This window comes from Triturus cristatus, chromosome 1_2 (assembly GCF_964204655.1).
Source record: "Triturus cristatus chromosome 1_2, aTriCri1.1, whole genome shotgun sequence".
NCBI lineage: Eukaryota > Metazoa > Chordata > Amphibia > Caudata > Salamandridae > Triturus > Triturus cristatus.
In genome coordinates, this window is record NC_140580.1 from 266,461,884 (window position 1) to 266,487,318 (window position 25,435).

The 25,435-nt window shown below is 48.1% G+C and overlaps 1 protein-coding gene across 6 annotated transcripts in view; it reads left to right on the forward strand.

The window, feature by feature from the left end:
* LOC146867141 (uncharacterized) overlaps positions 1-25,435 on the forward strand; it is a 799,234-nt gene that overhangs the window by 628,985 nt on the left and 144,814 nt on the right. For 3 of the 6 annotated variants that reach the window (XM_085603589.1, XM_085603591.1, XM_085603593.1), the window contains one exon: positions 1,399-1,532. In XM_085603589.1, the coding sequence (XP_085459715.1) occupies positions 1,399-1,532 (134 nt within the window). The remainder of the gene's footprint in view (positions 1-1,398; positions 1,533-25,435) is intronic. The other 3 variants (XM_085603590.1, XM_085603592.1, XM_085603594.1) reach the window with 1 other exon arrangement.

Consider the following 25,435-nt stretch of genomic DNA (forward strand, 5'->3'; position numbering starts at 1 on the left):
GCAGGGGTACTGCTGACAAAAACTTTCCGGATCCAGTCTGACGCCTGGGGATATTCTAAGGTAAGGAATCTATCACTAACTAATGTCTCTTACAGATGTATCGTTACACAAGTAAGTAACGTGTGCTTCACGCTGCTATGCACTGGAATAAGCTTCCACAGAACCTACGTGCCACCGCGGACAACATGGTTTTCAGAAAGAAACTCAAAACCCACCTATACCCCAAGGACTGATGTCAGACATTTCAGCAGCCCTTATGCCTTCACCATAGACCTCGCAACCTCAGCGCCGTGCTATCCCTTGGGATGAATATCGTGCTTTATGACTAAAGAAATAAATAAAATAATGTGGTGCACATCTACCATCACGTGTAAGCATATATTTATATAATAAGGCACATTACTAAGCATATGTGTGTTGGTATGGTGCGGTCAAATGGGTATCTCTAAGAACATTCTAGTAAGCTTGTTCTGCACAGAAGTGATACGATATACATTTGTAAATAATCATAAACACACTATACCCAGCTACTGTTGGGGACTCTTTGGACAGAGTTAGGATACATGGCCATTTAAGTAGTTCAGACTGCAAAGGCTTTAATTAAACTGCGTTTGCTGCCACTACATCCTTATACCCTACCAACTCAGGTTTTTTTTAAATGGGTACCACTTTTCAGTCTGTGTGCAACATCTGCCGAACAACACAAAAAGCAAACTGAAAAATAATTAGTTGGAAAAATTGGTATGTCTCTTGTAGTGCTGGAGATTCTCATGATACCCTTCCACCTCTCCTCTCACTAGAAACGTCCAGTAATTATGGAACAGTTATTTTGATTATAACACACACATACACACACCCGCAAGTTCTAGTGGAGGAAACATTCTGTAAATAAAGGAGTGGTCAGTTTCCTTGTCTATTATGGGTATCTGGGAGTATAATTGGGTCATTGTGCACATGATCGGGACCAACACAAAGTCTTGAAACAAAAAAAAAGTTACATTATTATTTTTTTATTTTTACACGACACGAGTGCGCAACATGTGAATTTCCAACATTGAAAGCTACAAACAGGTCTACAGGTAGTAGCAGCCATCTTTTCCTTAGGGTTTTGGTTGAAGCTGTGGGACCAGAAATTGAGTCGTATATATTATTGGATACACGTGGGCAAAACACTATAGAATGTATGGAATATTGACAACAAAAATCTTTGGAAAATACCCGGAAAACTAATAAAACAGTCTTATTATTATTTGGAAGTTTGACCCTAGCACTGTAATGCATGTTAATAATACCCAGTGGTTGCTTTTATATGTGTTTTTATTAAAATACGTGCACAAATGAATTATTTGATAAGTTTTATGTGGTATTGACAAGGTTTCTAATATGCATTAATCCCAGTGCTTTCAACAGGAAAAAATTTAAAGAAGCGGAAAATGGAGGTTACCTCAGGCAATCAAAACGGAAAAGAGAGGACGTCAGACCGCAAGGCACTTGCCCAAACTCCAATCACTTTTCTTAAAGTAAAGGCAAAGGTGAGGGGCTGAAGGAATGTGTTCTGTCATATAAAATGGTTTTGCACATTATTGTATTGTTTAATCATTATGCTTTTGCATACAAACATCTTGGAGGAAACTGTGTGCTAAAATCAAGCAAATGAAGAGCCACCAGCCCTTATTTTTTTGAATTCTTGCTTTTCCAGTCTGCATTTACGATGGTCAGATTCGCAAGCACTGATTTATGTAAACGCATTAAAGCTTTGACTTTCCTTTCAGTTATGAAAGGAAATGAATTTGATTTCTAAAGGAGAGGATAAATATGATGCCTGCTCAGGACCATTGGCCAAAACTCCCTAGCAGTAATAATTGTTATTAAGCAACAGGGGGTCTAGTGGTTTCCTGACACAAGTGGACAGATTATCCTATTTAGTAATTCCTCATTGTCCAGTATTGGGGTATCTTTCATAGATTCAAATGCTTGAATCATTCCCCGTCGTCGAAGTGGGAGTCCCACGGTTCTACAAATAAAGCAGTGATAAAACATTTTCCATAGACTATCATGGTGAAAAACCATGAATTTATCAGCCTATCTACCTCCTTTTTCTTTAAAAAGGACCAAATTTTAAATGCAGCGGGTCAGTAGCTGGGCTGAATCCCTCAGATTTTCGCCCGCACATTGTGTGTGAAGGGAGTCTCCCTGAGCTCTGTTCAGTTCTTCTGATAATTCTCCTATTTCCTATAGGATATTTATCATGTTTGATAAGAATGGCCTGTTTCGCCCTTGCATGTCCTCTGGAAAAAAGAGGGTTCATGTTGTTGATCCCCACAAGGATTGCATTTTCTGCCTCCACTCTCAGCATGAGGTGAAACAGTGCAAAATCTGCCGCACTTTCTCATCAAAAACTCTGAGACAGTGAAGGCTGGCTGTTACTTTGAATCAAGAAGACGCAGGGGACATCCTCTTATGAGAGCAACACCTCTTCTAATTCTCATAAGAGACCCGAGTCGCCTGAAGGCAAGTCTGAGGGGTGTGGAGAGGTGATGCGCAGTAGTCAGAGCGTCTGACTCCGGAGCGTTGGGCTCACAATTTTGATCTCTGGCGGCAGCTCAGCACCATGTGACTCTGGACAATAGCTCACTTAATCTCCCGGACAGCCCGAGCGCCTTGAAACCTTAAGGGGTGATATGTTTACAAATAAGAATTACAATTACAGGTGGGCAAAAGCACCATAAAACCACCCATCAGACTAAAGAAGCTCATAAGAAGGAGAAGCATTCCAAAGTCTCCTCGGAGCCAGCCTTGCCATCACATTTGGCATCCTCTAAGGGAAAAGAGGAATCTGCCACCTCTTCAGGGCATAAATCCACTCACAAATCCCTTTCTGCATCTGTGTCACAGTCGAGGCCAAGAACTTCGACATATACCCTCTCTTCGTCGAGACCCTCGACGGCGCCAACATCTATGGCAGCCATCAGCGCTCCGATCTCATTGACGATATAATTGCCGTCAACTAAGCTATTGGCGGTGACAGCACCACTGTCGACAATACCACCGTCGAATACGGCACCGCCTTCGACACAGGAACCAGCTTTGAAGACCGCATTACCATCGACGAAGAAACCATCTCCAATGATGGTCCCGTCGATCATGGATTAGTCGACGCCACTCCTGTTGACGAGGCAAACGACGACAATATTGAATACCGACAACGGTACTACAGCAGGTCTCCAGAACAAGTAAGGGATCCTTACGACCTGACTTCTCATCACCAGGCAAGATTTCACCTTTGCCTCTGAGTCACTTACTGGATACTGATGAGACGGACGACGATGGTCCTTTTGAAACAACTCCCAGTCCGTCAGAACTCAATGTTTAATGTTAGGAGAAGGACAAAGATTATTTTGATGAGGACCAATATTACCAACACCACTATTTGGCTTCTCCTAAACAATACCAACACTACAGATATTACTTTAACCCGCCTACAGAAGAATCTGCGCAAATCCCACCCTCGTTAATTCAGGATTTGCAATCCATGCTAACAGACTACATAAAACAGTTCCCACCCCAGGAAGAACAGACTATGGCGCCTCCACCAACGCCACCTACAGTGCTGTCTACACCACTATTGCCTCCTACTCCTAAATTGACGCCTCATGCTATCTTTCGAGTTTCTCTTAGGAAGGATCCATCCTCATCTGATGATTTTCAGTGAACAGCTCCCTTCCTTGTGCAGCTCCACCTGGTAGCTGCTGCCCCCGAGCTACCTGCTACTGATCTTCTGACCCTCGGGTCAGTGATTCGAGGCCCTCCTCCACCCACCTGCGCCTCATCCGCGGTGGTCTAGTGGTGAGGCGTCTCTGCCCTGCTGCTGGGCTGCCCTCTGTGTCTCTTTTTCTGATTTTCTTTTTCTGCCCTTTCTGCATTTTTCCCTCCTCTCTGGTGGTCTAGTGGTAGAGCGTCTCTGCTCTGCTGCTGGACTGCCCTCTGTCTCTATTTTTCTGCCTTTTTTACTCATCTCTGGTGGTCCAGTGGTAGGGTATCACTGCTCTGCTGTTGGATTGCACTCTGTTTCTCTCTTTTCTGCTTTTTCCTGGCATTTCTGCCTTTTCTTTCTGTCCCTTTCACCCATTTGCACTCTAACTTTTTCCCTTTTGCCAGGCTTTGCCCCTGCGGCTGCAATCCCCCGCAGCCCCCCTCCAGTGCCACTTTCCTCTTCCCCATGTTTCCTGCTTCCCAGCTGTTTAGCACACTACTTAATGGCGGCTGCGCTGCTGGCACGTCAAAGGCGTGCCCCTCCTGGTCCTTGGAATTTCCTATACAACACCAACACCCTTCTCGCCCTCAACACCAGACGCCACTCTGCCTGCCACCGTGCGTCGCCGAAAGACACCAAGGACCTTTTTCCTGCTGAAACTGCATTTGCACTCTGTCCAACCTCCACACTCCAGCTCCTCTCGCTGTCTAACCGAGCACCAGCACACCTGACGGGCTCAGCTGCATCCTCATGAACACGCGCTCCTTCCACAAACACGACACAAAAATCTGGGACCTCCTCGACTTAGTCTCTCCCAACATCGCCTTCCTCACAGAAACCTGGACAAACCCAAGCTCTGGCCCAGCCATTGCCAATGCCATCCCCGATGGCTACAAGATAACCCGCAAGGACTGCGCCAACCAACCAGGAGGAGACATTGCCATAGTGTACAAAAACACCCTCCGCTTGACCACTGACTCGGATGACCCAACAACAACAATAGAACACCTCCACTTCCAGATATAAACCAACTCCAACACCACCCTCTGCGGAACCCTCGTCTACAAACCACCTAGCCCCGCCTGCCCTTCACAGACGCCTTTGTTGACTTGATTGCACCCCAGGTTTTCGCATCCTCCGATTATATCTTATTCGGCGACCTCAACTTTCACCTGGACAACCCCAACAACCAGAACACCCCATACCTTCTGGAGAACCTCGCCAATGTAGGACTCAAGCAGCTAATCACTGCTCCAACCCCGCAACAGGATGCACGCTCGACCCAGTCTTTGCCAGCGGAAACGTCACCTACAGCCACAGCACCGACCTCCTCTGGACCGAGCACCACTGCGTGCACTTCGCCCTCACTGCCGACCCGGCCGTAGCTGGAACAAGGTCACCGAAGAATATCGGTCTCCCTCAGCTCTACCACACCGCCAACGCTAATACCGCAGCATGCAACCTTCACCAATGGATCTCCAACTGCTCCAACACTCTGGCACCCCTCAAGAAGGCACACGGCAAGCAAGACTCCGAGAAATCCAGCTGGTTCACTCCTGCCCTCCACAAGTCCAGACGCACCTGCTGACGACTAGAGAAGAAAAGAAGGAACAGGAAAACCCTGGAAACCCACACAACCTTCAAAGCCACAATCACTGCACAACACTTCCTCCTCAAAACCACAAACAAGCAGCCCTCCAGGACAGAATAGACGCCAAAGCACACAACAGCAAAGAACTCTTCGTCATCGTTAAGAGGTTTGCCAGGCCCAACAGCGAGACCATGGACATCCCACCCTCCCAAGACCTCTGCAACAAACTCCGCTCCTTCTTCCACCATGTGATAAGGTTGATCTACGACTGCTTGGACCCCGAAGACCCTCCCACTAAGCCCGACACCACCGCACCCTACCACGCCACACTCCAACAGATCCTGCTCAAATGGACCCCGCTCATCGCAGTCAACACACTCAAGACCATGAAGAGCACCCATTCCAGAGCCCTTGAGTTGGCTGCAACATCAGCTGCTTCATCAAGACCTCCACCTTCCCCAAAGAGTGGAAAACACGCTGTGATTAACCCTCTGCTAAAGAAACCATCCGCCTACCTGACATACCTCAAGAACTTCAGACCCGTCCCCCTGCTCCCCTTCCTAGCCAAGGTAATTGAGAAGGCCATCAAGGCCCAACTCTCAAAGTTCATCTAAGCAAACCAGATCCTGGACATCTCAAAATCCAGCTTCCGAAGTAACCACATCAACGAGATTGCACTTCCTGCCGCCGCCCCACATCGACCGGGGCGAAACCGCAGCCCTCATTTTTCTGGACCTCTCGGCCGCCTTCGATACAGTTTCCCACCGCACCTTAATCACGAGACTCCACAACGTTGGCATCCGCAACAAGGCCCTGGACTGGACCCACTTCTTCCTCACTGGTCTTACACAGCGAGTCAGACTACCTCTGTTCCTCCCTGGGACAACTCCACTGGCTTCCAATCAACAAAGGAATCACTTTGAAACTCCTCATGCATGCCTACAAAGCCCTCCACGACGCAGGACCAGCATATCTGCATCACCACCTCTCTTTCCATGTGCCCACAAGACACCCCCGCTCCGCCTAAGTGGCCCTGGCCACCGTCCCACGGATCCACAAGACTAGAATTGGAGGGAGATCCTTCTCCCACCTCGCTGCCAAGACCTGGAACACCCTGCCTCTCCACTTCAGACGATCCCTGTCGCTGACCCAATTCAGGAAGGATCTCAAGACCTGGCTCTTCAGCTGAACCCCAGGACACAGACGGAGCAGCAGCAGACCCACGTCCTGCCCTCATGGGTAAGTAGCTTCTGTAGGAAGCTGGTTTAGTATATGGTGCACTCTCATTTAAGTGGACACCTTGCACTAATCCAGACAACCCTTATGATGATTTTAGTGGTCTTAGACAACCATAGAAAGCTCTCTAAGTGGTAGCTGTGGCGAGCAGCTTTCAGGCTTAGTCCAGAAGGAGTGTTAAGCAGCGTGTTTTACCAGAACATAATCATGTAGTGTAGGTTCAACTAAAAAGAAACACACAGTGCAGTTATAAAGATATGTCTATTTATTACATAACACTCACCAACACATTGGTATATCTCCTAGACATCAACACAAATACACAGTAATACTTCAATCAAGGTAAATAAACACAATACACAGTGGTCTCCAGGGGGAGACCGAACCATATTCTAAAGAATGCAGAGTGTGACCGAAGTCGGGATTTGATCCAGGAGACTTAAAAGAGCTGGGGACACAAGGAACCACCCAAGGTAAGTACCCAGGAACGCCATGGAGGCTGTGTGCCGAGTTGAAACACAGCGACGTACTCAATGCAAGTCAATGGGAAAGTCATGATAGCAGTTTTAAAGGAAGAGGACCCTTCCCAGTGGACCCTGAAGAAACCCAGTGGAAAACAAGGTTGGAGAGCCACGCCACCCTTGGATACCACAGGAACCAGGATAAATACACCAGGGAAGCCGGGTGCATAGGTGCGAAGTGATGACTTAAATCGCCGTAGACCACGAAGGAGGACTTTTGAAAAGATGCAGCTTGGGAAGAAGGGGAAAGAGTCCGGTGAAATCCAAGAGTGGGTTATTGATCAGAAGAGCCTCCAAGCAGAAGGGGACAGTCTGTGCCACTCTGAGGTGACCAGGAGGCACAGAAGAGCAATGACCACCGATGACAGAAGTTGCAGGCGTGATGATGATGACCTTGTTCTGCAGTTGTGAGGACCAGGCGACGCTGTAGAAGACCAGGAGTCGTTTACGAGCTGTCCCATGTCGGAAGTCGAGAACCAGGGGGTCAGTGTCCGGTGCGTACACCAACATATGTTGGCAGCAGCTACAGATGTGATAAACGAAAAAAGAGCAACATTGGGACCAGCAAGGTCCAAGAGACTCACCAATTGCAGGTGAGTCAGAGCAGGCCCGAGCAAGCAGGGGAGCCCACTGAAGCCGAAGACCTTCAAGAGGACCCACAGGCCGAAGGCACAAGAGATGCAAGAGGACCTTGAGCAGCTCACCAAAGATGCTGGCCCACAGTGCAGAGGATGCGGTTAGGACGAAGATCTTGGCAAGAAGAGATGCTGGAGGCTGGTGTTTCTTGTAGCCCGAAGATCCCTGGAGCACCGAGCCAACAAGCCTTGGCAACGGCAAGTCAATGCGATACACAGGGGTCCTATTTCAGCGGTTCCGACGAGGGATACTGGCCTCAAACTTGCTGAGAGAACAGGTCAGACCTCGAGAGAGTTGCAGAATCACCACCTGTTTTGCTGAGCCTTTCGCAGTCCCTGAAACGTCCGGACCAGTAGACCTGTCAGCTTTGTTGCGGTGCCTGCAGATGCAGGGTGGTGACTCCTTTACTTCAAGGGAGATTACTTTGGGTGTCCTTGATGCCCACAGGCCTGGAGAGGAACCTGAAAGAAGCACAGGCACCGAGGACGAAGAAGACTTGCAGAACAGTGAGACCAGGAGCAGTAGGAGTCTTCCTTGATGCAGTCTCACTTCCAGGCAAAGTCCAGCAATGTCCAGGTGCCCAGATGGTTGAAGTGGTTTCTGGTTTGAATCTTGCCCCATGACTAATCTGAAGAGCCACCCACAGGTAAGCCCTTAAGTCCTTCAGGAAAAGGGTTGGAATGATTCCCTCGAGGGACCAGAGGTGGGGCAGTACAGAGGGGAGGATACTCCCATGTACTTTGTGCAGTTTCGCGCCAGTGCATGATCCAAGGGCTCCCTGAACTGGCTCAAACTGGAGTATGCATCTGGAGCATCCAAATGTGCCCTTCAAAGCAGTCTGGTGTCGCTGGCAAGCACCCCCACCCAGCCCAATACACTAAGTCCTGTCTGGGAGGTGGTCACACCTCCCTGTGAGAGGAAACCTATTGTTCTACCTTCCCCTGCTCGAGCTTCGCACAGCAGCAGTAGGGCAGAATCATGTCTTTTGTGGGCAGTCGTACTAGCTTGCTGTTCAACCCTGAAAGGCTGGTACCGGGAATACAGGTGGACTTCCTAGGGGAGCCCCCAGTACATGGAATCCTACATCCAACACTGGAATCAGTGTTGGGGTAGGATTCCAACATGTTTGATAACAAACATGACTGGTTTCAGTGCAGTCACTATATAGTTATACTTCTCATTATTGGCTTGATGTTCACTATATGTATTAAATGGCTGCCCGCACTTACAAAGCCTTGACAATCGACTCGGGGGTTTGTAGGGGGTGTCCTGCTCATGCAGAGCACCCACACACTTATAATCTAGCACTCTGCCTTCAGTATTGAAAGCAATGCCTGAGGAGTGACTTATAGGTTTTAAGTGCAGTGACCTCAGATATAAGGAAACTTATATCTGTTGTGGTGCTAGCACCAGCTCACACAGGCTGCAATGGCAGGCCTGTAGTCAGTTTGAGTGGTCTCTCATGGGTAGCATAATACATGCTCCAGCCCATGGGAGACCCCTGGTGTACCTATGCCCTGTGTACCTTGGTACTATATACTAGGGACTTAGAAGGGTACACCAGTAGCCAATTGGGAAGGTACCAAAGTACTTACCATAGTCAAATTTAGGGAGAGCACACAGTGACTGGGGTCCTGATTAGCAGGATCCCAGTCAGACTAGGCATAAAACAGAACACCACCAGCAAAAAGTGGGGGTAACCATGAAAGCAGATCCTACTTTCCTACACCTACGCTTTACAAACCCTGATTGATTGTTTGAATATGACCTGGAAGAGGGCGGGGGCGCTAGGTGGCGCCGGACCAAGATGGCCGCGCTTAAGTGAGGCTCTGGCTGCCCGACCCAACAATACTTTAATTATCCGCTGAAGGACCCCTCGCCCAAAGCTGCAAAACCCGCGAAAACGAGCCTAATGTGAGGTAGAAGACTCGCTGCTGGTTTGACGGCGATACACGTTTCTGCCCCGAAGATATCTGGCTTTGAGGCGGCCTGGGGAGGAGACGACCGTTGCCGCTGGAAGCGAACGGTGGACGCGGGTGCTACGTGAGCGCCGGTGCGGCCATGCGGCGCTGGGCCTGAGACCGCAGTGAGTATGCCGCGGCCCCACTGAGCGACCCGCTCGTCGGCGGAGAGCAGCGTGGACGGACTGTGACCCGCGCTGGGAAGCGGGTGGCCCCCTTTGGTGCGAGTGCTGCTGCATTCCTCCGGTGGGGGGGAGCGGGCTGGTGCTGAGTCCTGAAGCCAGCGGCCCTGCGTAGGAGTGGTTGGAAGGGATCCCGCTGAGTAACGGGGCCGGAGCACTGAGTCCTCACTGGAGGAGCGCGGAGCGCATCACCTCTGCAGCCAGAGTGGAGCTGCGAGCGACGGCGAACAAGGGGCTGCCTGGACTGGCTGGCCACGCAGCGGAGGCTTGCCTCACCGCCTTAATACGGGGCCAGTGAAAAACAGCACACTGACTGGGCCACGATTCGGCAGCTGCGAGAAGATATAGGCGACATGCGCGGTGCGCTGACTAGCCTGTGCACAGAAGGGACACTGCCTGTGGAGGGATATACGGCACCGCGCAGAAGGCTGAGAAGCCGCCTGACGTGAGAAGATCCTAGCAACTCCACGAAGCAGAGGCAGGCAATACCCATAAGAGGGAAGACCCCTGGTACAGCAAAAAGCATATTAACTGAACGGAGGCGAGTGCGGTTGGTTCTGGGGCCGGAGCGCCGCTGCGCCTGGAGAGACTCGTCCCTGCTGTGTGGGCTGTGGGGCACCCCAGCGCGAGGGATCTTGCGAGACTGGCCTCATGGGGAAAGCGGAGGCGCGCCAGTCCAGGTTGCCTTTGGAGCAAAAAAAGGCTACTACGCACTCCACTACTGATGCGGATGGACCTGCCGCGGCGCCGCCGAATCCTCCTGAGACCTCCCCGTCTGAGGAGTTGAAGGCCATGCTAATAGCAATGCAGCATAGTCTGAATGCCCTCTCAGGTAAAATGGACACCATGAACACCCGCCTCGATTTCTTGGTGCTGAAAGTCGATAAGCATGAAGAACAGCTTAAGGAAGCGGAGCGGAGGATCTCTGACACAGAGGACAACGCCACCAACATGGCCAAGCAAATGTCGCAGATGGACAAGCTACTGAAGGTGATAGCGGCCAAAAATGAGGACCTTGAAGCACGTAGCCGAAGAAATAACATCCGCCTGATAGGGATTCCGGAGACCACAGCCACGGGGCGAATGGAGGACTATGTGGAACGGCTACTTACCTCAACATTTGGGGTGGGGCGGACTCCTTCTGGGCTCATTTGATTGATGAGCGAGCGCATAGATCGCTGGGCCCGCGGCCTCCGGCTGGAGCACCACCGAGACCTATAGTGGCAAGACTGCTTAACTATCGTGACCGCGATGTCGCCCTGCGACGAGCACGGGACATTCCGAAGCTGCAGTATGAGGGGAACCCGTTCTCCATCTATCCGGACTTCACGCTGGCTGTTCAAAGGGCGAGGCGGAAGTACGTCCAGGTGAAACAGAAACTGCGCACGGCAAACGTCGAGTACGCCCTGCTGTACCCAGCCAAGCTGCGGATACGCCATCGAGACCGCACGATCATTTGCAACAACCCGCAGTAGGCGGAGGAGTTCCTCAAGTCCTTACGACGATCCTCCCCGGCGCACGACGGCAGAGCCGGGCGCTCGAGATCCCGATCGCCCGTGGAAGAGGACTGAGAATGGAGCATCGTAATCGTGGTTGGCTAGGCAAGACTGGCTCTGAAAAGGTTGCGTGTTTTGGGGGCATGGAAAGAAAATTAATTTTGGAACAAGCCTGAGACAGAGAGGACACTAGGCGGCCTTGAGGACTGCTGCCGAATATACCTAGCCACGCAGGAACCACCAGCAATGAAGATGTCCTGAGTCTGCATAACCACTGACAGATGAGTACCTGGGGCTGGGGCTGAAATGTTTCGGGACACTACTGACTTGGGGAGTATCTCACAAAGAGAGGCTTGGTGTGATCCACTTTACGTGGGCCTGACTGACAAGTCACATAGATTGGGCTTGAAGGGGTCTATCGGATAAGGGGCGGGCACCCTCCACCCTGGCCCACCTCCATCCCAGATCCAAAGGGGAGAGTACAGTGAATCCCGCTGATCGGTGGGACATGAGGGTTTAAGAGGAACACCAGCGCCCCACAACGGGCGGTCCCCAATACCTTCAGATAGGTAGATTTGAAAGACTCTGAAATTCAACTGTTTTCCCTTTTTTTTCTTGCTTTTTTTTTTTTTTTTCTTGCTTGATGTTATTGTTTAGGTACGTATACATGTTATTGTTGAGGGCAGTGAGGGGAGGGATCGGGGATGCCGGCGCATTTGGGGTGCTGATGTGGGAGGACAAATCGGGAGGGTTAGGTTTGGGAGAGCCACACGGAAGAATAGGAGTAGGGCACTGTAAGATTGAATTCCGATGCGCTTTTGGAACTTTGCAGCGCTGCACGACGACAGCGGGAACTGCTTTACACTACACACCACAGTGGGAGATTGTATCATATACCGCGCTTGTGCGAGCATTCACCCCTGACACTGGGTCACAAACATGGAAGGGACGCGACGGGACACGGTGAAATTCCTGTCATGGAATGTGCGGGGGCTATGTGACCCCAGGAAGAGGAGGCAAATCCTCTCTTACCTTGACCGACATGACATTAGCCTAGCGGCACTACAGGAGACACACACTGACCCCAGATGTCCCTCGACCTTTGGCAGCAGGTGGGCTTCCAGTAGGGTTTTTTCAGCTTACTCCACGTATGCACGAGGCACGGCCATTCTGATCAAGAGAGGGACCCCTTTTAGATGTGGAGGGATGCGAAGCGATGAAGGAGGCAGATTCTGCATGATGTGGGGCACCCTAGGAGCGCACTCTGTGGTCATCATTAGCTATTATGGCCCCAACACCGAGAGCCCTGACATTTTCAATGTGCTATGGGGACAGATACTGGACATTGGGGCCACTCATGTGCTCTGGGCGGGGGACTTTAATATGATCTGCGACCCTGTAAAAGACCGGTTTGCACACTTGCCTCATCACTACACGCGTAGCCAGGGAACATTAAAGGGATTACTGGGAGACGGTGGGTTAGTTGATTTGTGGAGATGTAGACTTTCAGAGAAACGGGAGGCAACCTTTCACTCGTTAATACACGCGTCCTGGTCAAGGCTGGATTACTGGCTTGGGTCCCGGGGAATTTGCCCTTCGGTGCGTGATGTTAGCCACTTGGCCCGCACGCTGTTCGACCATGCCCCGGTGTGCCTCACTCTGGACATCCCCAACTTGAACGCCAGTCCTAGGTGCTGGAGACTTGCCCCTGAGGCGCTGCTCGATGAGGTATTCAAGACAGAGCTGGGAGAGGCTATAGCTGACTTCTTCGAGTGGAATAGGGGATCGGTCGAGCGAGTAGGGACACTGTGGGAGGCGTTTAAACTGACCATGCGAGGGATTTGTATGTCCAAAAGTTTTGGGGTACTGAGGGACATCCAACGTCGGCTTCACCGGCTGGAGGGGGAACTCAACGACCTGGAGGCGAGCGTCTGGCGGTCCGGTACTGGGGAAGTACGGGCTAAGATGCGGGAGCTACTGACTGAGTACACGGAAACGGCAGAGAGAGAGGCATGGTTTAGAGGGAAATATGCCCAGGCACGACGTTATGGGGAAGGCGGCAGACCTGGGAAAGCCTTAGCTCAGGACATCAGACTGACCCGGTATGCTAACTATATCTTTGAGGTGGAGGATGGGGAGGGTAATTGCCATCAGGACAGTGCCCGGAAATTGCAGACCTTTACTGACTTCTACGCGGAGCTATACAGCTCTAAAGGGGCCAACACAGCGGACTTCCTAAGCTTTTTGGGGGATATCACGCTGGGGTATCTAGAGGACAATCAGAGAGAGTTTCTATGTGCGCCATTTTCGAATGATGAAATGAGAGAGGCGATCCTGCAGTTGCGGTCAGGGAAGGCGTCGGGGCGGACGGGCTGGCGAGCGACTTCTATAAACTTTACCTGGATCAGCTTGTCCCTGTTCTGCAGGAGATATATGCAGAAGCACTGGAGACGCAGGCGCTACCGCCCACAATGAGAGAGGCCCTTATTATTTCCATGCTGAAGCCAGGGAAACCGGCTAACAAATGCGACTCATATCGACCCTTGTCCCTCATCAACGTTGATAGTAAAATCCTCACAAAACTGTTAGCTAATCGACTGAATCTACTGATGGATAAGTTAGTCTTACCAGATCAGGCGGGCTTTATTCCCGGGAGATCCACTTCCTATAATCTTCGCACCCTCTTTTCGATTATCCAACAGGTGGCCCCGTAATTGCCATTGGCGGCTGTCTTTTTGGACGCCACCAAGGCGTTCGACTCGATAGAGTGGGAATATTTGCACGCGGTACTCCGTTGCATGGGGTTCCCGGTAGGATTTTCTGCTTGGATCAAAGTGATCTATGCTGCTCCGGTGGCCCGTGTGCAAATTAACGGACACACGTCTAAGGCTATACCATTGTCTCGGGGTACTAGGCAAGGGTGCCCGCTGTCGCCGCTATTTGCCCTGGCAATGGAGCCATTAGCGGCTAAGGTGCGCCAATATCACCAGGAGACGGCACTAAGATGTCTGCTGCGCCCCATCCTGATCTCGTTGTATGCGGACGATGTCACCCTTTATGTCAAGGACCCGCTGCACAACCTTAATCCGCTCTTGAGGGAGTTCGTGCGATTTCGGGGACTCTCTGGAATACAGATTAATTGGGCGAAATCTCAGATCCTTCCTCTCACTCCGGCTGTCACCCGCTTTGCGGTCGACTTCCCGTTGGAGTGGTGCGATACTTCCGTTCGATGCGTGGGTGTGAATGTCACCCTAGATCGGGAGGAACTGATCCGCGACAATTATGGGCGAGCTATCGACAAGCTGCGCGACACAATAACAAGATGGATAGCCATGCCACTATCCATCGCCGACCGGATTTCTCTGGTCAAGATGATAGTGCTACCTAAGTTCCTGTACTACTTTCTGAATATCCCCCATCACCCTGGATGCCCCTTCTTCACTACATTGAGGACAGAACTTCTGCGACTGGTATGGGGCGGTAAGCAGCCACGGATTAAGTGGGAGACGCTGGCCAGTCCATACGCGGCGGGAGGGCTTGAGTTACCCAACTTCGAATTATACTATATGTGCGCGCAGGCGCACTATGCGTATTACTGGTTTAATGGCCCGAAATATACCGCCCATTTGGCCACGGAGCATTGGCTGGCTGACCCCGTCCCGATAGAGGGTGCACTCTTGCGACAGACATCGTAGCGCGAGCTGGTCCCTACAACTGTAGACTGCACGGTGCGTGCATGGCGGTTGATAGCACACAAAATGCAAGCCCCAATGATATACTCCTCCCGTTTGCCGCTTGCGTTTCATCCCCAACTGACCCTCCTGCAGGAGGGCATCTTCAAAAAATTCAAGCGACAACGGGGAATCCATACTTGGGGTGATATATATCCAAGCGGGAAGTTTGCTACACTGGGGTGTAGGTTCTTCTCCCAATCCTTAAGATCAGTAGTCTCCAGATTTTCAAAAGTGGGAAAAATAAGGATTCTCAGTCCTCTAGGAATCTTATCATTCTCCATGTATTTCTCGAGGGTGGTTCCGTCCCACCATCGTGCCATTTCAGCTTTTTTGAGTCTCTCCAACTTTTGGAACTTACTTTTGTGACCCTCAGAACTGGAGGTTGCTGTTACCAAACCTCCTGTCCTTGAGCTAGTCACAAAAAGATCCTGAGCCAACTCATGTCTTCTGTCTTTGAATTGAGCCATCTTGGTCCAGAGAGTAAATTGGGATCTAATATGTTCCAATTTATTGATTTAATATTGATTCAAAGTATATAAGGGGTAAATCCGTGCTAACTGGGGTGAGAACATAAGCAGTAAACAGAAGAGCTAGCGGTATCCCTCTAGGACAGCACCGGATTTTTAGTTAACCCATCATATTGATTGGGGATATTTTAAGTTCACTCCACGTGTGCACTCTTGAATAGCACCCGCCAGCACAATGCTTCCCCGGGTTCCGGAGCATATGTGAACAAACAACAAAAGGTGCACCACTTCAACAGATGTAGAACGTGTTAAATCAGTCCATGTACTTGATGCTTTTTCTTTTCAAAAATTCTTCTTTATTTTTTCATTTATTATATAGACATTAAAAACAGCCAAAGCAGCCGACGCGTTTCGTCCTACTTGGGACTTCTTCAGTTTGCTACACTACAGCAGTTATGTGCCGATCCTCCCCCAAGTGGTATGGAAACATTCCTTTATGCTCATCTGCGGGAGGGAATATGGGCCTGTACCCTGGAATATCCGCAGGAACCGCCGGCACTGGGGGCAAAAATTGCGGCTCACTTGGTGTTGTTCTTTAACATTAGGAGGGGTTGGGACCCCTTGTTTCATTAAACAGCAAAACCTGCATATACTTCTTGACGTGGCTGGCCCTCTTGGGTTGTTGGCGATACGCTGTGTAAACCTATACTCTTTTATTGCTATAACACGCTGCCGGCCACGTATGGTTGTAGGCTTTGTGCTGTGTATGGCCATTACATGCTGAATAAAGGTTTTGGAAACTTTAAAAAAAAAATGACCTGGAAGAGGGCGAAATCCAGGACCCTCCACTGCCTGTGGGTGAATAGGACAATTACATCATACCCATGCCATCTCCACCTCCATATCATCCTTCCGACTCTCCTCCGGAAGATATCGGAGGTTTTCATAACTTGATGGTTAGGGCTACATCCAGATTTCATCTGCCCACAATAGAGAAGCAATCAGATTGCTTCCGTTATGATTTTAAAGAACAGCCAAGAAAGTCACTAAGGTCCATACCTATTAACGACCATATCTGGCAGGAGGGACTTTAATTGAAAAGGTCACCTGCCACAGATGTCCCTGTATTTCCCAGAATAGACAAAAAAATACAGAGCATCTGAGGATTCACCGGCATGCCTTACGGTTCATCTCAAGCCGGACTCTGTAATTTCTCAAGCGGCACATTGGAGATCAAAAATCCTTCAACCCCCATCACATTCCCTCCATACAAAGGAGGACATCACGTATATACCATCGGAAAGCGATTTTCTTCCATGTCAGCAATCACTGTGCGAGCTGCCAACCATGGCTATTCTTGGTTTCTGACAATTCTGGCAGATGGAGAACGCACAGCTGCTGAAATAATAGACTGAGCCATGGACAAAGGCACCACAGGCTTCCGACAACTAGCCAACGCGGCTGTATTAAGATACCAAGGGTGGCTTAGAGCAAAATCCTGGACATGGCTTAAGGTGGCGACAGTTTATTGAGGAAACACATTGATGAAGCTCTATTAGCCTTTAAGACTGATACAGACATGGCCAAGTCGCTGGGGTACCTGCAATATCATAAAATACCCTTTTCTAGAGCACGTGGACAGAGTTTCTCAGGATATAGAGGTACCTACCATCCCACTCAACAGTATCGTGCCTTTCAACAATATTGACAAGGTAACCAGCATATCAATAACCAACTACAGCTGATTTCTCAAAGCAGGGCTCTCACAGAAAACCACAAACACAGGGACTCGGGTTGCAAGCAGTGACCGCATTGGGGTACCAGCTACTGCCTGTCCTCCCCCCCAGTAGGGGTGAACATTTCTAATCACAACCATCAGTGGCGCAGTATTACAGTGGGCAGATGGGTCCTAGACTTGATATCCTATGGACACACTCTAGAGTTTGTCAAATGTCCATCAAACACTCCTCCCAGGGGATCTCACCCCCCCCCCCCCTTGTCTTTACTTACTAAAACAGGAGATGAAGATTATGCTAAAAAAGGGTGCAACAGAGAAAGTTCCTGTAGTGCAAATAGGAACAAGTTTTTACTCCCGTTGTTTTCTTGATGCGCATGGAATCAGGGGAGAGGAGACCTATTTTAGACCGTAGACAGGTCAACAAATTCCTCAAAAATCAAACCTTCAGGATGATTACTCTCTCAAATATCCTTCAATGCCTAAACAGTGAAGACAACATGACATCTCTGGATAAGAGCCGGGAAAGTCGCAGTTGCGGGAGTGAGCACGGGAGGTGGGGAGGGAGGGAGGGGACCGGGGAATGGGATGGGGGTGGGGCAGTGTTGGGGGCAGGGGACAGGGAGGGGGGGGAAAACTCTAAAGCGGAACGTAGTCACCCTACCTTGTTAGCGGCAAACGTAAAGCTCGCACTACAGTTCAGTCTGATGATCCCTAACCATCGCTGCCCGGCCTCCGGGATGTGGGCTCATGAGCTGTGTACGGCTGTTTGAATGGCCACAGGATCTGTGGCATTAGTATCAGTGATGCTGGCAAAGTAATAATGTATGCTACTGCTGTTATTGTTCTGCAATAAAAACGGTTTTAAAAAAAAAAAAAATGACATCTCTGGATCTGGAGGATGCTTACTTTCATGTTCCTATTCGCCCAAACATTGAAAATTCCTCCGATACACAGTAGCTGGTCCCATTATCCGGTCCAAGCCCTTCCCTTTGCCCTGAAATCCACTCCACAGATATTCACAAAATTCCTAGCCCCAAGTTGCTGTTGCCTTACGTAACCACGGTCATCAAGTATTCCCATTCGTGGACCACTGGCTCCTAAAAGCTTTAACCGCCCGTCAATCTGTCAGAGCTACAGAAGCCTACATGACTCTTTCTCTAGTTGGGCCTTGCTCTAATCCAACTAAATTCGTCAATCGTTCCCAGTCAGACATTGAGGTTCCTGGGAGCCGATCTAGACACAACCCAGAACAAAGCTTCCTCTTTCGAGTCAGGCAGAAACGGTTGCAAACCTTGGCCCTCAACCTATCAAGAAAACAGTGCACTTCAGTGAGCACATACAAGTCGCTACTGGGAATGCTGTCTTCAGCAATCGACTTAGAACCTCTAGCTTGTCTTCACATATGGCCATTACAAGAACTTCAACTGCAATGGATTCAAACAACAGGATCCTTCATCATGATCTCTATCGCTCCATGCATGAGAGGTTTTCAGATGAGCCTAACATCGCATCTTTCGGCCTGTCACAGATGCTTCAATGGAGCTTTGGGGAGGCATCTGCAAGACCTCCAAATACAAGGAAAATGGTTATCATCCCACCGACTAATGCCCATCAATAGGCTGGAGCTCAAAGCCATCTTTTTCTCTCTCTAGGCTTTCCTTCCTCGGTTAGAGCGATCATCGGTGTTGGTCCGAACAGAGACCACCAGCATGTTCTATATCAATAAACAGGGAGAAACCAAATCTTACACTTTCTCCAGAGGCTTAAGAGCTCTGGAATTGGTACACGGACCATGGAATATCTCTAAAAACAGAGCATGTCCCAGGGCTTCGGAATACTCTGGAAGACTCCCTCAGCAGGACAACAGACATTTGCCACAAGTGGGAGCTGGACCAGGATCAGTTACACAGGATCTTCTTGCAGTGGGGTAAACTGGCCCTGGACCTGTTTGCAACCAATTTCAATTCCAGATGCTGATTCCCTCTCCCAAACTACCGGGTAATGCCCTTTCAGTGCATTGGTCTGGGAAATATGCTTACGCTTTTCCCCCATCCCCAGGTGGCCCAGACAATACTGGTTCTCAGAGCTTCTCCTTCTCTCAGAAGCCAGGTGCATACACCTTCTACTGACACCAACCCTATATTCAGGAACGATACGTCGCACTAAGCCAGCGTCGCTCTGATTGCATGCGTGGCTCCTGAATTCTATGAGTTTAAGTATCTGAATAATAATCATACTTGCTGAAATAGAGTAGATTTTGTCTCTGGTACCATCAAAACAAATTAAATCCATACCTATCTACTCCAGAACAAATCCTTCCGTACCTGCTTTCCCTGGCAAAATCAGGCCTGGTATATTCTTTAGTTAAAGTTGATCTCTCTGCTATATATTGCTATGTCTCAATATAGACGCTTGCCTAAACTCCTGTCTCTATTCCACCAGAATTGTAAAGCAATTCATGAAAGGCTTGTTTCAAACCTTTCCTCCTGTACAACCTCCTCCTCCGGAGTGGCACTTGAATATAGTACTATCGCAATTGATGAGGCAACCCTTTGAACCCATCCATAGGGCAGTCATCAAATATCTAACGTTAACGGTTGCACTTTTGCTCACTTTGACATCCACCAGAAGTCTCAGCGAACTACAGGCTTTCACTATAAAACAACCCTCTCTACGCTTCATGATTGAAACGGTAATCCTCAGAACGAACCAAAATTCATTCCAAATGTTCAGTCGCAGTTTCACCATAACAAGCCTATCCTTCTCAGAACTTTCTTCCCTGATCCAGTTACACCAGCGGAACGAGCTCTGCACACTTTAGACAGTAAAGGGTGTTTTAAATTCTGTCTGCAAAAGACTAAGGCTATTTGCAAGACTGGTCAGCTGTTTGTAGCCTATGGACAAGATCCTCAAGGAACAGGTGTTACAAAGGATACTATTGCCAAATGGATTGCAGCAAGAATAAAGTTTTGCCACGATAAGGCAGGCAAGACTTTGACTAGACTAGTTAAAGCATACTCCACAAGAGCAGTCTCCAGCTCGGCTGCTATGTTCACAGGAATCCCATTGAAACAGTTCTGCAGAGCGGCAACGTGGGAAACCACGCACTCATTCACGCAACATGCTGACGCAACTGTGGGACAGGCAGTGCTTCTCCATTTATTTCAGTAAGGTGAGCCTCTTTAAAAAGAGGAGTTTCATTCTGCTTTATGTTGACCTGTGTATCAAATGTCTTTTTTTATTCATTAATTAAATTATGCTTGCTTTAAAATATATTAGTGATACGTATTCTCATGTCTATACATATTGTGTTCATATGGTTATGCTATATGTCTCTCACAAGAGATATTTGCTTGTATACACAGCCTATTATGGTTCTAGTACTACCCACCATCCTCTAAAAGTACTTAATTGTTTTCAATACTGCTTGCCATTCTGATTCAAGCATGTGAATCTATGAAAGATACCCCAGTACTGGGTAAGAAATAAGTTACTTACCTGTTAACTGCAGTTATCCAGTATTGGTGTCTTTCATAGATTCACATGCAACCAACCCTCCTCCCCTGAGAGGTTCCGCTTATGCTTCAGTATTCCTATCCGCACTTTACTGGAAAATCTGAGGAATTCAGCCTCTCTTGGGAAGGTTCTAGAGGGTTCTCGGTTCTGATGGGCTATATCTAAAATGTGGTCCTTTTTTGAAATGTTATTTTTTAAAAGGAGATAGATAGGCTATTAAATTCATGGTTTTTACCATGATAGCCTACCCTCATTTTTTTTTGTAGTACTGTTTTATTTATAGTACTGTGGGACTCCCACTTCGACGGGAAATAATTCAAGCATTTGAATCAATGAAAGATATCAATACAGGATAACTGCATTTACAGGTAAGTAACTTATTTCATGCCATTGTGGTATTAACATGAATTTCTATTCATCTGTCAAAAATGGCTACCAGCTGATTTCCCCTAGCAAGCAGTTATTATAATGTGAATTTGCATTTATGTTGTTCTTAGTTTCTTTTCTGTTTTAACAGATCCTAAAAGTAGCAATGATTGTATCTTTATTAAGACTAAACTGTCTCTTATCATTCGAGAATGGAATAAGAGTGACAGTAGATACAGTATTACCAGGAGCTCTAGATAGCATATGTTTATCTGTAGCTCAACTGCATAGTTATGAAATCTTAGTAAAAGTTGTTCAGGGGCAATACATGGATGATAGAGAGGGAGCAATAAACAGAAACCCTTAGTGACTGCATGTGTCCTTAGGTATTACTGAGCGCCTTTACCCATGTAAACCCTTGTGCATTCATCATTCAAAATCTGGAAAACCATGTCTTAGTCACCACAAACACCCAATGACCTCCTCAGTTATATACAGCAGAAGAAAATGGTGAATGATGTTTAAGGCTGCTGTTATCGGAGGTCAAAGGGGCAAAAGACTTTCAGTGATTTCGGGGTGTGTCCATATGGATTAAAATGGTATTAAAAAGTCCGTCTAAAGGTAGAATTGAATCACACTTGTCTACTACAAAAATGTTACTTTTTTTAAATCTGTCCTAGTGGCTTCCAAAAAATACATTCTCTTTTCTCAAACAGTCAGTGTCCATTTAAAATTAATCAGTGCAGATGCAAGTTTATACTATACTATAGCAATACTGGTTCAGTAAATATCAATCCGTAACCAGATGCAAGTTTAAGTGCCCCGGGTCAAAGGATCCCGAGATTAAAGACCCCAACAATGAAGGGCTTAAGGCTGACGGGGATGGCAGAGCTTTGCTCTGTTGGCAGGTCTAAAGAACACTTGCTTCGATCCTACCCTCACTCAGGGTCCTGTGTGACCCGGGGCACTTAAACTTGCATCTGGTTACGGATTGGTATTTACTGAACCAGTATTGCTATAGTGCCAGAGTACTTATTTTCTTTGGTCCTGATGAAGTACCACTTGACCCGTTAGGGGCTAATAGGCACGAAACATGTTGACCTTAAGCACCACAACAGCCCTATAGGATCATTACATCTAGTTAGGGCCCAGTATTTTAGCTACGCTAGTGTCCCTTGTAAATAACTACAATTAGTTAGGGAATACCTAAACCTATTTTATCCTTCACACTCACTGCACTACCTAGCCCACACACTCACCCTACTGCTTCATCACCAAAAGATCTCCGCCAAGGAGCCCCTTCACGGGTGCACGTCGGGCATTGCAGCGCCGGTCCGATGAGGAGCAGGGCCAATGATGAAGCATGACATCCTTCGGGATGTGTGAGGGCACTTTTTGAAAAGACCTTCCTTTCCCTCCCTTAGGAACTACACTCCCTTGTGATTCACCCAGTCATAATCTACCCACCAATGATTGCGCACACTGGTAGTGCTGCTCCCCCCAAAAGAGTCCAGCTAGTCCACACAGACCAGAATGTGGAACTCTGCTCATAGTAGCATTAGTATGTTTATCTCCTGGGCGCGCGTCTTTAAACTCTGGTAATTCAGCTGCTACTGCTCAGGTTACTTCCATTGCACAAACATGCTAGTTTCTTCTATCAAAGCCTAGTTCCTCTCTGATTCCACAATATGGGAACACTCACCAACACTCTAATCACCTTTCTCTCATTTTAAACCCAAAAAGTAAAGGCACTAAAACAGTAGCTATGTCCTAACAATAGTATCAGCAATTGAAATAGGCAGCAATGAGTAACTCATCTGAATAGTGCGAACAACTTTTAGTTGCAGTCCTCTTTGCATACATACCTTTCTGTCTAAGATACCTAAACTGTCAACATCTGACCAACCTTAATCCCCTAACCTTCCTCTTCAAGGCCCTATCTCCTCCTTCTCCAGGCTTTGACACTCTCATGCTCGCACGAGCCAACGCCCCTCCATACTCTCCACCCCTTTCTTATAAATCCCATATATTCACGTCTAATTCTTTCCCCTAATTCTCCCTATTATCACCAGACCAGACGCACTTCTCTATCATAGGATTCTGTTTGTTATTTATAGAAGATACACTATCTCTGCAATAGCTTTCTTTAAAATACAGATATTTTTTAATTTGAAATAAACATAAATAGAAGACATGCCTATAGGAGGTAGTGTATTACTGTCACTGGAATTGTTTATCCCAGTGCATGTGACTGAAAAAATCACTGCCTTTCTCCTCTAAAAATATAAAGAAAGCAGGAAGTGGTCTACTTCTCCAGTATTGTATCTTTTATAGATTAACATGCTTGAATGTTCCCCGTTGTCATGGTGAGAGTCCCACTGTAACAGTAAAATAGCAGTATAAAAGCTAAAAGGACAATCTCCCTTGAGAATCAATAGCATTTAGTAAACAGCATTATTAAAGAACATCCAAACGCCAGCCAATCACATCGCAGACCCTTGAGTATCCATCTCCTGCAGGGCCACCATACCTCAGATTTCTTACCACACGTTGTGCGTTAGGGAGTCTCCCTGATCTCTGCTCAGTCACAGTGTTTCTATATTGAACTTTTCAACTTTGAGCTAGCAGTCCCTTTCCCTCCACCTTCTCTTCAACTGAGGCGCTGCTAGAAAGTGAGTTTACTCCATTATTTCTGTATTTGCTGCAGAATGTCAGAGTAAAAAAAGAGATGTTTAGGCCCTGCAAGACTTGTGGAAAGTCCAGGCTTTTCTCAGAAGACCCTCATAAAGAGTGCTTATACTGCCTTTACCCAGATCACTAACCTAAAGACTGTAAGCACTGCCGGACTTTTTCATCAAAAACCCTCAAAGATCGTGAGGAAAGACTTCTCATTTGGCATCAAAAGAGAAAATCTGTGAGGTAATCTGACTCCAAGAGTAAGGAAAGGCCTCATACCTCCTCTAAGAAAAGGAAGGAAGAGTATCTTTCTTCTGTTGAGAAAGATCTAAAGTAATCGAGATGTCAAAACAAGGAGTCTTCGGTGGAAAAAAGGGCGAAAAAACAGCAACCTGGTTCGTCCCATGCCCAAAAAAGATGATGTCGATGGCTTCGGTAAGGAGTTTTTCGTCGTCAAGAGCTTCACTGTCTACGGTTCTGCTGGATGCTGCACCGCCAACAAGCGTCTCCGCCCGTCGATGGATATTTCCACATCGTCGGTGCAGGCTCTGGTGACGATCCCGTCAGCGAAGAAAATGGACATGCCAGTCTCCAAAACAATTCCTTCATTATTACAGGACTTTCCCAAAATCTCTCCTCTGCCTCCTTCTCGCCTCTTGGATTTTCAGGAATCGGAGGATGAAGGTCCTTATGGCCCTGCATACAGCTCCTCTCAATTGAGAATAAAGTGCCAGAAATCTGAAGATGATGATCAACCAGATGACCCTTCTGCATACTTGGAAGGTGATTATTCCTTTTCAGACAGACGCTCAGGTATGCAGAGCTTGGACACCTTTCAAGAACATTACCCTTACTAAGAGCAGGAAGAGGAGGACCCTCAACAAGAACCCTCCATTAACGTTCCGATGTCACTGACTTGCGTATGATGCTAAGTGACTGTTATAAATGGTTCTATGAGGCTAATGTGGCTCAAATGCCAGTTTCTCGACAGGAGGAGCCTGCTATTACTCCAGATCAAGAAACCCCACCTGCTCCGCTAAAACAAAAGTCCTTACCTCCCCTGCAGATTCCTACTAGAGCATGAGACAGTGGTGACCAACAATTGAAAGAACCTAATGTCCATGATGAGTGGATGGATTATGTGGTACATACACCGCTTTCTCCCACACTGCCAGTGGCTGACTCTCCTCCAGCAGATATCAGCGACTTCCATGACCTCCTTCAAAGAGCGTTGAAACACTTTGACCTTCCCATGCGCGTCAAGCAAGCAGAATGCTTCTTATACGACTTCAAGGCTACCACGCAGCATTCTGTTACGGCAATCCCTATTGTCGACTTCTTGTGGCAAGAAGGCATTAAATTAATGACAAATCCAGCTTCTGTGCCAGCAGTCATTCCAAAACTGGACAAAAAGTACAGAGAACCGGAATTTTCTCTGGCATGTCTCTTCGGCCATCCGAAGCCTGATTCGGCAATAATGCAAGCTGCTGAAAGAAGATGTAAGAGCCCTGTTTCCCCATGTACCGCCCCGCCAGACAAGGAAGGATGTAGTTTGGACAGT